This window comes from Mesocricetus auratus, unplaced genomic scaffold (genome assembly GCF_017639785.1).
Source record: "Mesocricetus auratus isolate SY011 unplaced genomic scaffold, BCM_Maur_2.0 Super-Scaffold_4256, whole genome shotgun sequence".
In the NCBI taxonomy this organism is placed as follows: domain Eukaryota; kingdom Metazoa; phylum Chordata; class Mammalia; order Rodentia; family Cricetidae; genus Mesocricetus; species Mesocricetus auratus.
The window spans coordinates 110,831,982-110,846,639 of NW_024429182.1; the positions used below are offsets into that span (position 1 = coordinate 110,831,982).

The 14,658-nt window shown below is 39.1% G+C and overlaps 1 protein-coding gene across 3 annotated transcripts in view; it reads right to left on the reverse strand.

The window, feature by feature from the left end:
• Nox4 (NADPH oxidase 4) overlaps nucleotides 1-13,793 on the reverse strand; it is a 132,434-nt gene extending 118,641 nt beyond the window's left edge. The window contains exons 1-2 of one of the 3 annotated variants that reach the window (XM_021236119.2): nucleotides 13,370-13,793; nucleotides 12,698-12,793 (exon numbers count right to left, since the gene is read on the reverse strand). In XM_021236119.2, coding sequence (XP_021091778.1) covers nucleotides 12,698-12,793; nucleotides 13,370-13,426 — 153 coding nt within the window. In that variant the 5' untranslated portion in view covers nucleotides 13,427-13,793. The remainder of the gene's footprint in view (nucleotides 1-12,697; nucleotides 12,794-13,369) is intronic. The other 2 variants (XM_005085373.4, XM_040728899.1) reach the window with 2 other exon arrangements.
• Nucleotides 13,794-14,658: the final 865 nt, after the last annotated feature.

Sequence of the window (14,658 nt, forward strand, 5' to 3'; positions counted from 1 at the left end):
CACCTGGAAATTGAAAAGGGAAGAAACAATAGTACACACATCACAAAGGAATATGTAGTATAAGTGAACGACACAGAACTAAGTGCGGTGGTCCCTAGAAACAGGCATTTCTAGCCCTCCACAATCATGATGCAGTTCCTCCAACACCCGTGCCCTCTGATTTCACATCTTCAGCTCTGTAGAGTAGGGCCCCCATTACAATTGTGAAGGTGAGCTTCTTTGCACTCATCTGCATCTAACGAATTCAAAGAAAGTTGTAAGCAACCATTAGATGCCAAATGAAAGAATGGTCCTTCAACATTCCACCACTAGAAAAAAAAGGGGGGTACAGAAAGTGATTACCTAAGAAATCTAGTTCAAATCTAGGCTTAGAATTCAGAACTGTTCTATCTTATCACCCAAAAATAGCCAGTCCTTTTCTCCAGTTTCCAGCAGCACAGACTTACTCTATAACTGAAAAAAAGCCTAATTTGAGGAAAGATCTGAGAGCAACTAGAACTCTTTCCTGAGTCTACAGAGGTCAGTTGGTCAAAGCATTTTTGGTCTTAACTTATATTATAAATAGGTTTTGACAAGCCAAATTGATGATATCATAAGGCCATGTGGCTATATTTTCATATGTGGCTCAGATTAGCTCCCAGATGCTTTGCTTAAATTAGTCCACATTATCACTACAAATCCCGGTTCTCTATCCACAGCTCACATTACTTGTTGCCTATCTGTGATTCAAGTTGACCTTATGCAGCCTCCATGACAAACAATCAAACTGTTAAAAGCCTTCTAACTCCAGTTCAAGGCTTACTTTTTCTACAAGAACCTATTAGAGCAAACACTTCATTCTATACTCTATATCTTTTCTCCCTTTTTTAGATACTCTGACAAGCCTAGCGCATTTCTCAGTGACTCATTTTCATGTCAACAACCATTTAATTTCTATGTCAGATTGCTTTATCTTTGATTCTTCACATCTCCCTAAGTTACCAAGGAGGTTAAGGTTAAGTGGCAAAAGCCTCATATTCTTGGTGATCTCAAAATGCATGGTCATTCATACATTTATCTTTAATAAGCACTCACCGGAAAAAATGGTTTGAATAATTAAAGGCAAAATAAGATGTGATCATCAAAACAAAAATAGAGATAAAAGACAACCCCATGAAAAAGTTTTTATATAATGTTCCAAATTCTTGTACATATTTGTTATTTTCTTTTTTATAATCACAAATGTTTTAGACACTATGGTTCTTATGCCTATAAATCAATTCTTTATTCTTAATGCAAGTAGCTTCATTATTTTATTTGTATAATTAATAAGTCATCATAAGGACATGAATTTAGAACACAATGCATATTCCATGGCAGCAAAACATCATTCAAGAAGGAAACCCTTGATAGAGAAGTTGGGAAATGGCTCAGTCAGTAAAATGCTTGTTGCATGATTATTAGGAGCTGAACTCATACCCTTAGAACCCATTAAAAAATATGGCAGTGTGTGCCTACAATTCCAACACTGGGACGAAGAGATAAGTAAATCCTAGAGGCTCAATGGCTAGCCAACCAAGCCAATGGGTGTTCTACAGACTCAGTGAGAAATCCTGCCTCAAAAAAATAACACAGTTGAGGGTGATACAGAAGACAATCAGTGTTCCCTGTGGTTCCCATACATGCACACATGAAGAGGTATACCCACAACATGTATGCAATACACACACACACACACACTAAAAAAACAAGAGTTAACTGAGTAGTGAAGGACTTGCTTAGTGTGTGTGAGTCCATAAATTTCATTAAAGAACTAGAAAGCAAAGGAAGAAAAAGAAGGGGGGAGAGGGGATGGTGGAATGAAGAAGCTAAGATGGGAGAAGGGAAAGGAGGAAGGAGAGTGGAGAAAATGGGAGGATGGCAAGGAGGAAGAGGTGACAGATGGGAAAATAAAAATGGAATGTCAGTTAGGAGCTACTTAAAACTCACATTAAACAGTAATGAATTTGATAACAAAATCAGTAATAACTGAAATGCTATGAACAACTAGAAAATAGTTCGTAGTAACCAACTGTTAAAAAATTTACACTCGCAGGTGGTGTTGGTGCACATCTTTCATGACAGCACTTGAGAGGCAGAGGCAGGCAGACCTCTCTGAGTTGGAGGCCAGCCTCATCCATGCAGATGCCAGGACAGCCAGGACTGTTACACAGATAAATCCTTACACACACACACACACACACACACACACACACACACACACACAAATAAAAACAACAACAAAAACCTTACACTCTCCATTCATCACTTCTTATAATACCAATGAAAGTGGAAATCCTTAAGACTGTAATAAACAATAACTGAGTCTAAACAATCCTAACAGACTTCTGTCCTCAAGGTGCCCTAAACACTTCAAACTAGTCCATAATTTTTAACTCCAGCTGACTCATATTCTCAGTTTAAAGAGTGCTAAGGAGAAAGAAAGTCTCCAAAACAAGTGATCATTTCCAGAGGAAAAGCTGATGGAGAATAAGTCAGTAAAGTGCCTGACACACAAACACAAAGACCTAAAAGTTCCCTGCCCAGGGTCTTGATAAAAGCCAAGTGTAGTGATTCCTGTCTGTAACCTAGTGCCAGGGTGAAGAGACAGGCAGGGGTTGTTTGTTAACCAGACATATTAACCAATCAATCACTGACAAGCTTCAGTGAGAAACCTTCTCTCAAAAACTATGGTGGAGAGCAATAGAGGAAGACCCCTTGACTTCAATCTCTGGCTTCTGTACGTGAGCAAAAGTGTTCACACACATGCACATTCACAAATAAGCTATTCAGGCATGCACACCAAATGAATAATAGAAAAGTCTGATGAACTGTTTCTTCATAAAAATAAAAATATAACCAGACAGCTAGGGCCTATCCTATTCTGCATCCAGATTTCCTTAGTGTCAGCTTAAATCCTTCCTGTGACATGCTAGTGTACTTCTTTCAATTCCTTCTAAAAATGAAGATCATTTAATTTTCAGTGCAAGTTTATTACAAGTCAATGAAACATACAGCTATTATATGAGAACCTAAAGCCTCTTTCTTTACACAGAAGAAAACAATACCAAAACTTAATACTTCTGTCAGGTTATGTCTAGCTTGTCTTTCAAATTCCAGTCCCCTAGGGCAACAGTGATTCACTTCTAGACCATGTCTGTCTGGGAAAGTTAATGTTCAACAAGAATGGAATTCAGGGTTGCATATAAGCATGCCCATGGACTTCCACAGACAGTGTTGTTGAAAGAAGAGATCGCCAGCTGCAGAGCAATAAAATGGGCAGCACAAGTAACACCTGTGGGCTCAATTGAGGTCACCGGCTTTAAGAACTGAAGAAATTAAAGATCATTAAAAACTGCCTTCAGTTGCCTTCAAGGAACAAGAATGCACACAGTGAACCCACAAAGTGGCTTCACTTCTTTGACTGGGAGACTTTTGCGGAAACGAATCATCTCTTCTTACCAGATCTTTGCACTCGATGTTTATGCCCCCCCCCAAGTCTTTACTGTTTTATAAGGTACAGCAAGGCTTCAAGAGTTAGAGAATTTGGTTACACGACACTGCTATTTCCTTTTCCGTCAACATAAGTGATCTGCGACCTGGGAATGGCAAGTAGTAGAGCTGACCTTGCTGAGAATGGTTGACTTGAACGCTCAGATAGGCCCATGCAACACCGACACCACCTTTGACCACAATCACTGCATGCACAGTGACCGCACAGCTACTTTTCATCAAAAGCAACCATCCCAAACCATTGCCTCATCCCTCATCATTAAACCATTTAAAAATCTCCCAACATTCTTTCTAAAATTAAAAGCCAAAAAGCAGAGAACAATATTTTCAGCTTGAAGTACAGGAACCAGATCCTGCATTTTTAATAAATTATATAAAGTACAATTTGAGGAGCACAACTTGATCAATGCCCATAAAATTTATGTTATTTGTATAATATCATACCATTATAATTGATACTCCTGATGTCTGTACTATTTTTATATTTGACATTTGAACTAAGAGTCGAATCATGCTCAGAAAAGTTTAATGGCAGATACTTGCTTTCAATAGAAATTAGAATGGATGTCAAAAAGACTTCAACAAATTCTAAAATCTTCCTTTAAAATTCATTTTTCTCCTTACATTTGACATATTCAAGTAGAATAGAACAGTTTTATTCAAGCAAACTTTTTAAAGACGTGAATTCAGTCTGAACGAAGAACTAAACTCTTCAAGGAATTTCATTTTCTCTCTTACATTTGAGAAGACCTGCAGAATTAAAACAACTGAACAGTTATTTGAGTGAAAATTTCTATACTCTAAGCCCATTTTCAACCTTAAAGAAAAGCAGAATGAGAATTAACAAATGAAATACAGACAACCCCCAGAAGCAAACACCTTCTCTGGAATATAGAATGAAACTTGCTATTGAAATGTTACATTCTTATAGTTTGAGAGTCATTTGTTGCCAGTTGAAATCCACAATTACAGACAACTGATGTTTGCCAGGTGTTCCCCTTAGACATTATGAGCTATTAGAGGGGGAAAAAAGATATTTTTCACTTTGTCTAATTCAATGTACTTTGAAAATGGAATTCAAAACTGACGTTGCTCAAAACCAAAGTACATGACAAAATTCAAAATCCCCATATAACTTCTAAGGTAACGTGACCAAGGAATATCATATCAGCGGGGAAGGAAAAAATCAGCTTCATCATCCTAACTCATCTGTAACCACAATTGCTATCTTCTGTTTTCATATTTCATATAAAAACCCTCTCTCCTTAGGGCACCATCATTCCTGAAATCACGGATGGCATGTTTAAAAGAAGGTGTATTATAGGTGAAGCATACCAAGGAGCCAGGCATACAAGGAGACATAAAAGCACAGGGTGGGAAACATGAAACCTGCATGAGCGACTGCCAGTCTGTTTCCCTCCAACTGAAATAGCTTTCCAAGATCATTAAATGTGGCCACTTGCAATTTGAAGTCACAAAACTGAAAATCCTATCACGTGAGAAAGGAATCTGGTCAAAAGAAGGCATCATCTCAAATTATTTTTTAAACAAATTTGAATTTTAAAATCTATTTTTAATCTCAGAGACATAAAACTCTTTCCATAATTCATTTCATTCTGGTTTTATCACATGCATAAATAATCTTAATGGTATTTTAATAATAATAATAACAATAATAATAAATTCTGCCATTAAATCTTCCTTCAGGCCAGTAGGTAAAAACCCAAGCAGTATGAAATTATTAAGTTGCTTTCTTTCTATATGCTATTTTTCTAGGAATTAGGTGTACAGAACTCAATCAACTTTCTATATCTACTTGTAGATGCCATTTGGATGCTCAATCATATTCTTTTATATATATGCAGTGTGTTTTTCTGAACTACTTACTATCCATTTCTAGAGTTCGTATTAAGACTAATTATAAGAAAGCCACTTTGCAGTTGACATGATATTTCTAAATACATTTTTTGCAACTTATTATTAAACAAGTTTCATAACCTAAAACATGGCACAGACATTCGAAATCACATTTCAGTAGTGACTTTCGCATTTGTAAGGTGTATTTGACATTGAAAGTTAACTGCATTTTTTCTTCTGGAAGGAAAGGCCTTCTCTTATTCCTGTCTGCAAATATTTCTTAATGATCTTTAAGAGTCATGGCATGGCACTCTGGCAATACCCTTAGAACCTATTGGATGTTAAGGAACACAAACTGTATATAACATCTTTCACATCAGTGCTGCCTTCAGTTCCCCCAAAACACCTGACTTCCATGTCATAATCCTCAGTGTAACACGGATGTGACTAGAATATATTGGTGCTTTCCTGAGTACCACACAGTAACATGAATTGCTATATAAGGTTGTAATGGAAGAGAATACAGGAAAGAAGGAAATTGACATATTTCATGCTTCTAAAAATAACACAATGAGCTTCATGTTTTAATTCTATTCTTTTGCTTCCTCTTACAAATAGGACCTGCCTAGAAGAAGATTCAGGACTTTGAAACAAATACAGAAGGAATATAGGCCAATTTCAAATCCATGAAAAGCTTTCATAAACATTTCTGTTACTTTAACTTTATTTAAAGAATCAGAACATCATGAAATAATTCCTATTTTTCTTGTTTGTTAAAAAGCCAAAGATTCAGTTAATAATAGTAATAGGTCTTCTTAATGACTTTCTAATGAAAAAAAAGTCTTCTGCCTCAAACAGAAATTCTACCCAACCATCAGCCAAGCACCTACAAGCTTGTGACAAAGACAAAAAGCAACACATGCTTTCTTTTCTCAAAAAGAAGCAGGGAAGAACCCAGAGGTCAATCAAATGATTCTGACTTGAATATTTCAAATGAGCAGCCTCATCATTGAGCATCTACTAAGTATCCTATAGCCACTAAAATAATGGAGCAAGGGACAAACAAACCTGGCCTACAACCATGTGCTATGTGCTCAGCAAAACCCTTCCCAACTTATTGAACTGCACTTAACAAGTATCCTTATAAACATAAATAATCCTCAACATTACTATTTAATGGTATCTACAGTGTTACTACCCATAATACTAGATAACATTATATAGTGTTTATAGCAATACTTATTTTCTAAGAATTTAGGTACCTGAAACATGCATTGCTTTTTCTCATGCAATCTTTAAGACTTCAACTTCATTTTCATCACTAGACTGTCTCAGAACATTAGTTTGTCCAAATCATAATGCATACAAATGCCTGAACCTGATCCCTGAGTTCAAGGACAGCCTGATCTACAGTGAAAGAGTCTCACGATAGCCAAGGCTACCCAAGGAAAGTCTGTCCTCACAACCCCCCCAATACGCCTGAACCATGATTCAAACTCATCACCATAGAAATCAAAATCACTTGGTCTTTGCAATAAGAAATTAAAGTGATCTTTGATCTTCCTCTCCAGAATTAGCCTTACAATTTAAAAGAATTATTTCTATGCCTAACACTGTAGTTAGCATGATGGACATGAAAGAAACACAGATCACAAGTAAGATTGGCTGTCCACATTCAGCTTTTCTCTGAGTACACAAAGAAAGAGTTAAGTCTATCCGTGAGATTAACAGATCATAACAAATCCTTTGGTCTGTGTGATACATCACAGTACTACTGTCTTCCCTCACATTTCCCCACACTGATTAATTTTCTTTGGAAAGCTTCTTTAGCCTCCATGACTACCATTGTCACAGTCACTACAACTATTAGCAGCCTCAGATGCATGCCAAACTAAATAGTCCCTCAGAATTCAAAAAGTCAGTTCCCTGAGGTCACATTCAATGCAATCTAAACTATCAAAATGAAATACTGATACTATTGCTCATGGAAAGTTCATGTATCTGATTTCCAAGGACATGAAGCAGCTATAAGGATTACAGAAGAACATTAATCAAAATGAAGGTAGCTGGATTGGAGAGATGGCTCAGTGATCCAGAGCACTTGTTACTCTTCCAAAATTCCCAGGTTTGATTCTAGAACCTTCTAGTACTCTAGTCCCAGGAGATCCAATGCTGACTTCTGACCTTTGTGGGCACTAGGCATGCAAGTGGTACATAGACATACGGGCAGGCAAATCACTCATTCACAAAATAAAATAAGTAAGTTTCGAAATACTTTCAGAATAATATAAAAGTCTTGTCTTTACTTTTGATCAAGTACTTATTGACAAATAAAGGTATAATAGCCAAGCGTTGGTGACGCATGCCTTTAATCCCAGCACATGGGAGGCCGAGGCAGGCAGATCTCTGTGAGTTCGAAGCCAGCCTGGTCTACAGAGCAAGTTACAGGACAAACTCCAAAACAATACAGAGAAACCCTGTCTCGAAAAACCAAGAAAAAGCCGGGCGTTGGTGGCGCACGCCTTTAATCCCAGCACTCGGGAGACAGAGGCAGGAGGATCACTGTGAGTTCGAGACCAGCCTGGTCTACCAAGCGAGTTCCAGGACAGCCTCCAAAGCCACAGAGAAACCCTGTCTCGAAAAACCAAAAAAAAGAAGAAAAAAGAAAAAAGAAAAACCAAGAAAAAAAGTATAATAATAAATATATAAACGAACACCCAAATGATCGTATTCAAGACTATTGTGAGAGGATGCAGATGATCCCCAGTTAAGGACAGAGAACACAGGCCTCCAATATAGCTCAGTAAGTACAGACCTCACTGCCAAACCTAATAGCATCAGTTTTGTTCCTCAGATGCATGCAGACAATAGCAGAAAAGACACCATTCCTACAAATTGTCTTCTACACATGTGCCAGAGAATGGGTGTGCCCTCCCCCTACACACACACATACATTGTGCCTCCAAAAGTACAAGAGTATTCCATGTTGTAACACAATCTATCTGAAAGCCCTGCACAACAGAACAAGTGAGCAGAATGTGGTTTTCACTGTCACATCGATGAGGGTTCAGATTAGACTCTGACATGTGTTAGCTACAGTGATCTGTAGAACTTTATCTAACTATGGTGAAGCCAAGTTTTTCAAATTTCATTGTGTTGAAAGCCCCATCTTTCATGACTGTTGGAAAAAAACAATTAAATATAAGGAATAAATAAGTTTAAAAAACAAATGAGCCAAGGACTGTACCTGGAACAATGTGCGTGATCAACAAATGGTAGCAGTTGTTCCAGGCTGAACTGTACAAAATGGCTAATATCTGATTGGTACTAACTCACCAAAATGGCAGTGCCACATGGTCCACCCTGATATTACTGTGCTTCAATGCAGATGAGCACAAAAATCCATAGGTCAAGTTCTGTCATCGCTAATTACATTTAAAAAAAGTGGAACATACACAATGAACCAGTATTCGGTGTTTAAACAAAATAAGTGGCAAATCCTTTCACTTGCGTAACATGATGGGTGAGCCTGGAGATTAATGCATTAAGTGAAACAGGTGTGAAACAGGAGGACAAACATCACCTGATCTCACTTACACATGGAATCTAGAAAAGCTAAGTTCACAGAAGCAAAGAGCAGAATGGTCATTCCCAGGATAAGGGCAGTGGGAAAAGCTGTGGTCCCAAATTCTCAGTTATTTGGAAGTTACTGAAGATTTCAGGAAGTTCAAGAGATAAATTAGACATTATGGTGACTATAGCAGCTAAACAACATATTCTTGAACATTGCAAAGAAAGGTTTCTTTTCCGACCTCAAAAATGATAAGATAATGTATGATAATTATCTTATCCAGCCATTCCACACACATACATATCTCAAAACAATATGTTAGAGAAATAAATACATTCAGTTCATATTTGTCAGCTAAATAAAATTTAAAAAATCAAGAATGAAAATTCACCAGCTAGAAACACTGGGCTACGATCCAACAGAATGACTAGCAAGTGAAGGAGTCTCTGTAATTCAGTTTTTCAGCTACAAAACAAAAAATTGAAAACCTCTAATATTTATACTAATTAAAAAACACCCTTTGCAAGTGATAGAACTCAGGGCATTGTATATATCAGGCAAGCAATGTACCACTCAGCTACATCAGAAGGCCCAGGTTTATCTTGTTGGTGGTGGTGGTGGTGTGTGTGTTTTAATACATGATGTATTGGAAAGAAATTGTGTTTATGAAATCTAACACTACGAACAATGACTATACCAATACGAAATAGCAGAAAATTAATTTTCTCAGGGTGAGCTCACAACACATTGGTATTCACTAATGCGGCTTAAAAAAAAGTAACCATATTTTACATTCCTTAGATAAGTGGAAACAGATATCACCTTAAATATTCAAAAATATCCTTTATTTTAAAAGTTGCTATGGGAGATGGAATGAAATTATTACTTGATTTTATTTGTTTGGATATTTCTTCTGGCTTTGGTTCGGTATGGGTTTTTTTGTTTTGTTCTGTTTTTTGTTTTTGGTCTTGACCAATGTTAAAATTCCAAAACACACAGCATCTAACATCTCCTAAGGACTGCATGACCTGATTAGCACATTAACTTGAGCATAAACCAGCTGTGACCATGTTACCTCTCTGTCTGTATCAGACCAGTTTGGGAACAAATAATCATAAGAAATCCTATCAAAACATATTCATCTCATCTTTAGTTAATCTTTCCGTGCTTCAGATCTAATTTTCTCTGCTAAAAGTTTCTCAACCTTTAAATGTGTTCTAAAACTAATCACATGGCCATTAAAACAAACACTCCACATTTGAGAATCAGCTTTCCTGTAATTCTGACAAGGTCCCAACAATAAGTTCAGATCATGAAGCAGAACTCTGAGAACTATTTTATGGTCCAGACCTATTGGACCATCCCACAACTTCCCAGTCAATGTTATCTTCCTACAATACAGAAGGAACTATAAAGTCACCAAAATCAGATACAGTGGGATTTTTTTGTTTGTTTTGTTCTGCTTTGTTTAATCTTTACATTTATGGTGTGTGTGTGCGTGTGTGTGTGTGTGTGTGTGTGTGTGTGTGTGTGTGTGTGTGTGTAAAGTAGAGGCTAGCTTAGGAAAGCTAGCACACTCCTTCCACCATGTGAGTTCTGGGGATTGACTTAGTTCATCAAGTTTGACAGCAATCACTCTACATGCTGAGTCATCTCATTGATCCCAGAAGCATATGTGACTGAGCTAGTTTGTTGAATAGCTGTTTAAGCAGAATACTAAAGTCACCTGACTATCAAAACAAGACTATTCTACCTCCAAGGTCTTTACTTGAAATGCCCAAAACAAGCCACTTGCTGCATCTGGTGATTTGGTATGCTAACTTTGCCTAGGATTATCAAGGGACTGATTTGTTGTTGTTGTTCATTAATTTTATTAACTTTTATTCTTGTAACAGGGTCTTATTACCAGGCTACCTAGAGTTCAAGCAGTCCACTGACACAGTTTCAGAAGTAGCTGAGCATGTAGGCACTACAGGTATATACCACAGGCACCTAATTCATACATTTAGATTTTAAAGCTGATACTCGTGTGTTATTAGAAAAACTTTATGTATGTGTAGAATATTTATGTATGTAATTCTGCATGAGTTTTGTAAAATCTAAATAATAGTCTAGTATCTCTTATAACATTTTAGTGAGTGAATATAACGTTATAATGTAAATGAGAACAGAATACATATGCTATTCCAAATATCTGGCAAGATAAACTGTCAAATATTACTCTGAGTTTTTTTAATAATGGATATTTGTCAAAGAAATGTTACTTTGTATTTATTGAGTTAAATATATTTTTCAATTAATTTTTGTTGGTTTTTTGCTTTGTTTTGCATTATGTTCCTATTGAACAGCACCGATAAGAAATATTACTCAATGGTGTAAGTATCTACACCAGGGTAGAGCTTTATAAAAATGAGTAGCATGAGAGAAAAGCTGAGAAGTCAGAAAATACTGTAATACTGACACCACCACCACCACCACAGCCATCTGAGTAAGCCACACAGCCAACGCTGATACATATTTCCTTACACCTAAAACAGGTAGAGTAGCTTCCTGGATACATTATATGTAAATGAATTTTCATAAGTAACTGACTTAAATATAAAGTAGACATTTCACACAATTACTAATAATTAGTGCTTCTCGGTAGCTACACCTTCCTGTATTCAGTGGCTCCTAGTTTATGACACCAGCATAACTTTGCTACTGCATTTTACAGATAAATGACACCAATTTGTACACTTAACTGCTATTATCAAAACCATTTCCCTTTGTGCTTTTTTTTTCCTTTTTAGCATATGTGTGTATTTAAGTATGGGAGTGAGTGTGGTTTCTGTAAACTTCTGTGTTTGAGTACATGAACCCATGCATGAGGACACCTAGTGTCTGGTTCTATCACTCTCATTCCCTTGAGACAGAGTCTCTCACTGACCTGGAGCTAGGCTAGCTAGTCTCAGCAGCCTGCAGGGTCCACTTCCCACAACTCTGGGGTTACAGAAGCTTGTTGACACTCCTTATTTTTCATATGCATAATGGGCATTTGAACTCAGGAATTCATGAGGGGCAAGTGCTATCTTCCATCTGTGTTTTAAAGCAATGTAGACTGATTTCTAGAAATATCACCATGTTTTTTTACACCTACCATTTCCCTGAAGATGACTTAAAACATCACAATACCTCTGTATCCCTCAGTATTTCTACACTCCTGTCAACCAAGAGAAATACCAACATAAAATAGAACAGAGCAGAGGTTGGTATGAATTGGTCCTCAGACCAGAACCATACCCAGCCAATAACCTAAGGCATCCAGCCAAAACCTACCCAGAAATAAATAACAACTCAGTTTGTGAGAACTGTCAGTAAAAGAAAACAGTGCTGAAATCCTCTGGACAGACTTGCAGTCAGGCAGAAAGCCTTGATAAGTGTACACTAACAGCCTGTCATCAGCTGGTCCTCCTGGAAAAGCAAACCCTTCAGGGCTCTCTGGTGCAACTTTCAAAAAAGCAGCAACTTTGTTCAGGAACTAATAGCCTGGTCTAACAGGTTCATTCACCTCACTTTAGCAGATATATCATTGGTCCTTAAAGAAGCTGATGATAAATCAAGAAGCTTGACCGCTTCTAAGAAACATGTTTCTTACATTTACAGCAAATACTACTCTGAGAAACGGATGGATTGACAAAATTCTGTAGCAGTCTGCTGTCTTTAACCCACTCCACCAGTCACCCCAGTTTCACTTACGCCCAACATCTGGTGGATGTAGTAGTATTCTGGCCCTTGATTGTACAGCAGGAAGGTTTTCCAGAAAAGCAGGACATTTAGGGACAGCCAAATAAGCTATACCAGTCAAAGAGAGAGAAAACAAAAAGTTACAAAAGAAATATGATCCCATTGAAGCCACTCACTGGACTCATGCAACCTCAGCATTCACCAAGAGCACGCTCAAGCAGAAAGTTGAAAAGCCACTCTGAGGACCCTCACCTGACCTTACTCAGCCCCTGCACCTGAAATAAAGGTTGATGGCAAATACATCCCTGAATGATCTGCAGACACCTTACTTTCCCAAGCTCAGTACAAACTGACACTGAAGTCAGTGGCATTGGCATAGCCTAAGGGAACCTGAACAATCGGAAGAGCAAAGGAGGTAGGTAAGCCTTTGAGAAGCTAATGAAAAGCCCTGTGAGCTCCCCCTTCCTCCACATAGGCTCCCCATCACTCTGTAGTGAAGTTCCCCCGCGTGCAGCAGGAAGGAGTTCTCTCGGGTAATGCTTAAAGTAGCGATTAGGTGAGGAAGTCTGAAACCAAATCCCTCAAACTTCCACTTCTCTCATCCCACCCGCGCACACTCCGAGAATGAATCACACTCGCAGCAGGACAGACAGAGCGCCAAGCCAGCCCGGCCCGCCATCCTACCAGGCAGAGGTGTTTAACCCCTTCGTTGGCCAGCCAACTCCTCCAGGACACCGCCATGCCGCCGGCGCCGGGGTGCTGCGCTCCCGCTCGGTGCGGAGGGCTGAAAGGGGCGAGTTGAGGCCGGGGCAGCGGTTCCCGGGGAGCGACCTGCAGGGGGGGCCGCGGGGGACCGAGGGTCAAAGGCTGGACCGAGTCCGGAGGCCGGGCAGGAGGTCTCCGCCCAGGCTCCCACCCGCGCCGCACCCTCGCCTCCCCGCGCCCCCCTGGCCCCGCGCGCCGCCCCGGGCCGACTCCTTTGTCTCGCGAGCCCGTTGTTGTGGCGGCGGCTCAGGACGTCCCGGGTGGGAAGGTGGGGGCGTCCCCGGCAGCCTCCAGCCCCGCCTGGCCAGCTGCAGACCAGCACCCCGCCCCCAGGCGTGTGAATGAGAATCGGAAATGCTGGGACGCTCTCTGCATCCAGACGCACGCACACCTACTTCCTTAAGAACGGTTGTGTCCCCTTCCCTCCTCTCCACCCCCCCCCCCCCAAAAAAGTTCAGTCGAAAGAAAGAAACTTGGAAATTTGAGCCGGAAGTAGCCTTTTGTGTAGTAGCGTCCTCTATCCCGCCAGTCACGGGTAAGTGGCCCTACCTACAAACAAACACCACCTCACAGTTATAAGCCTGTCTCCCTTTGCCTCTCCCTTCTCTATCAGCTGCCCCGCCCCATCCCATCTAGAGATAAAGCTTTCTAGACTGCTTAACACAAACCCGGCTGGCAAAGCGTTAATGCTGACGTCATTTTCAGGAGTTTCAGAGAGGCTCGGATTCCCTCTAGGAATGTGAGCTTTATGCTGCCTAATTGCAAAATCAACTTTGTAAAAAGAAAACCTCTCAAACTTACACCAGAAGTCCATGGAAAGTAAAGAGCCTGCAATGGGCATAGTTAATTAGACAGTTAATCCTTTGAACATAATCGTTCGGGGACTTTATTGACATACTCAACAGGTGACAGAAATGCATTCAACATGCTTAACCAAATCATGTGACTTCCAAGACTTTAAAAATAAAATTCATTTTATTACACTGACCATGGAATATAGTTGAAACTAAAATTTAATAAACTCATGCTGTCTTTACTTCATGCAATATCCTTATCTGTGTTAATTTAAGGAACTGTATGATTTCCAACTTCAATTTGAAAAGCTAGAATAAATCCATATCAAGTCCTACTTGACTTCCACCACGTTTCTTTCTGTCATCTCATTTTAATATAATAACCAGTCTCAAGCATGAGTGAATCAAGGAAAC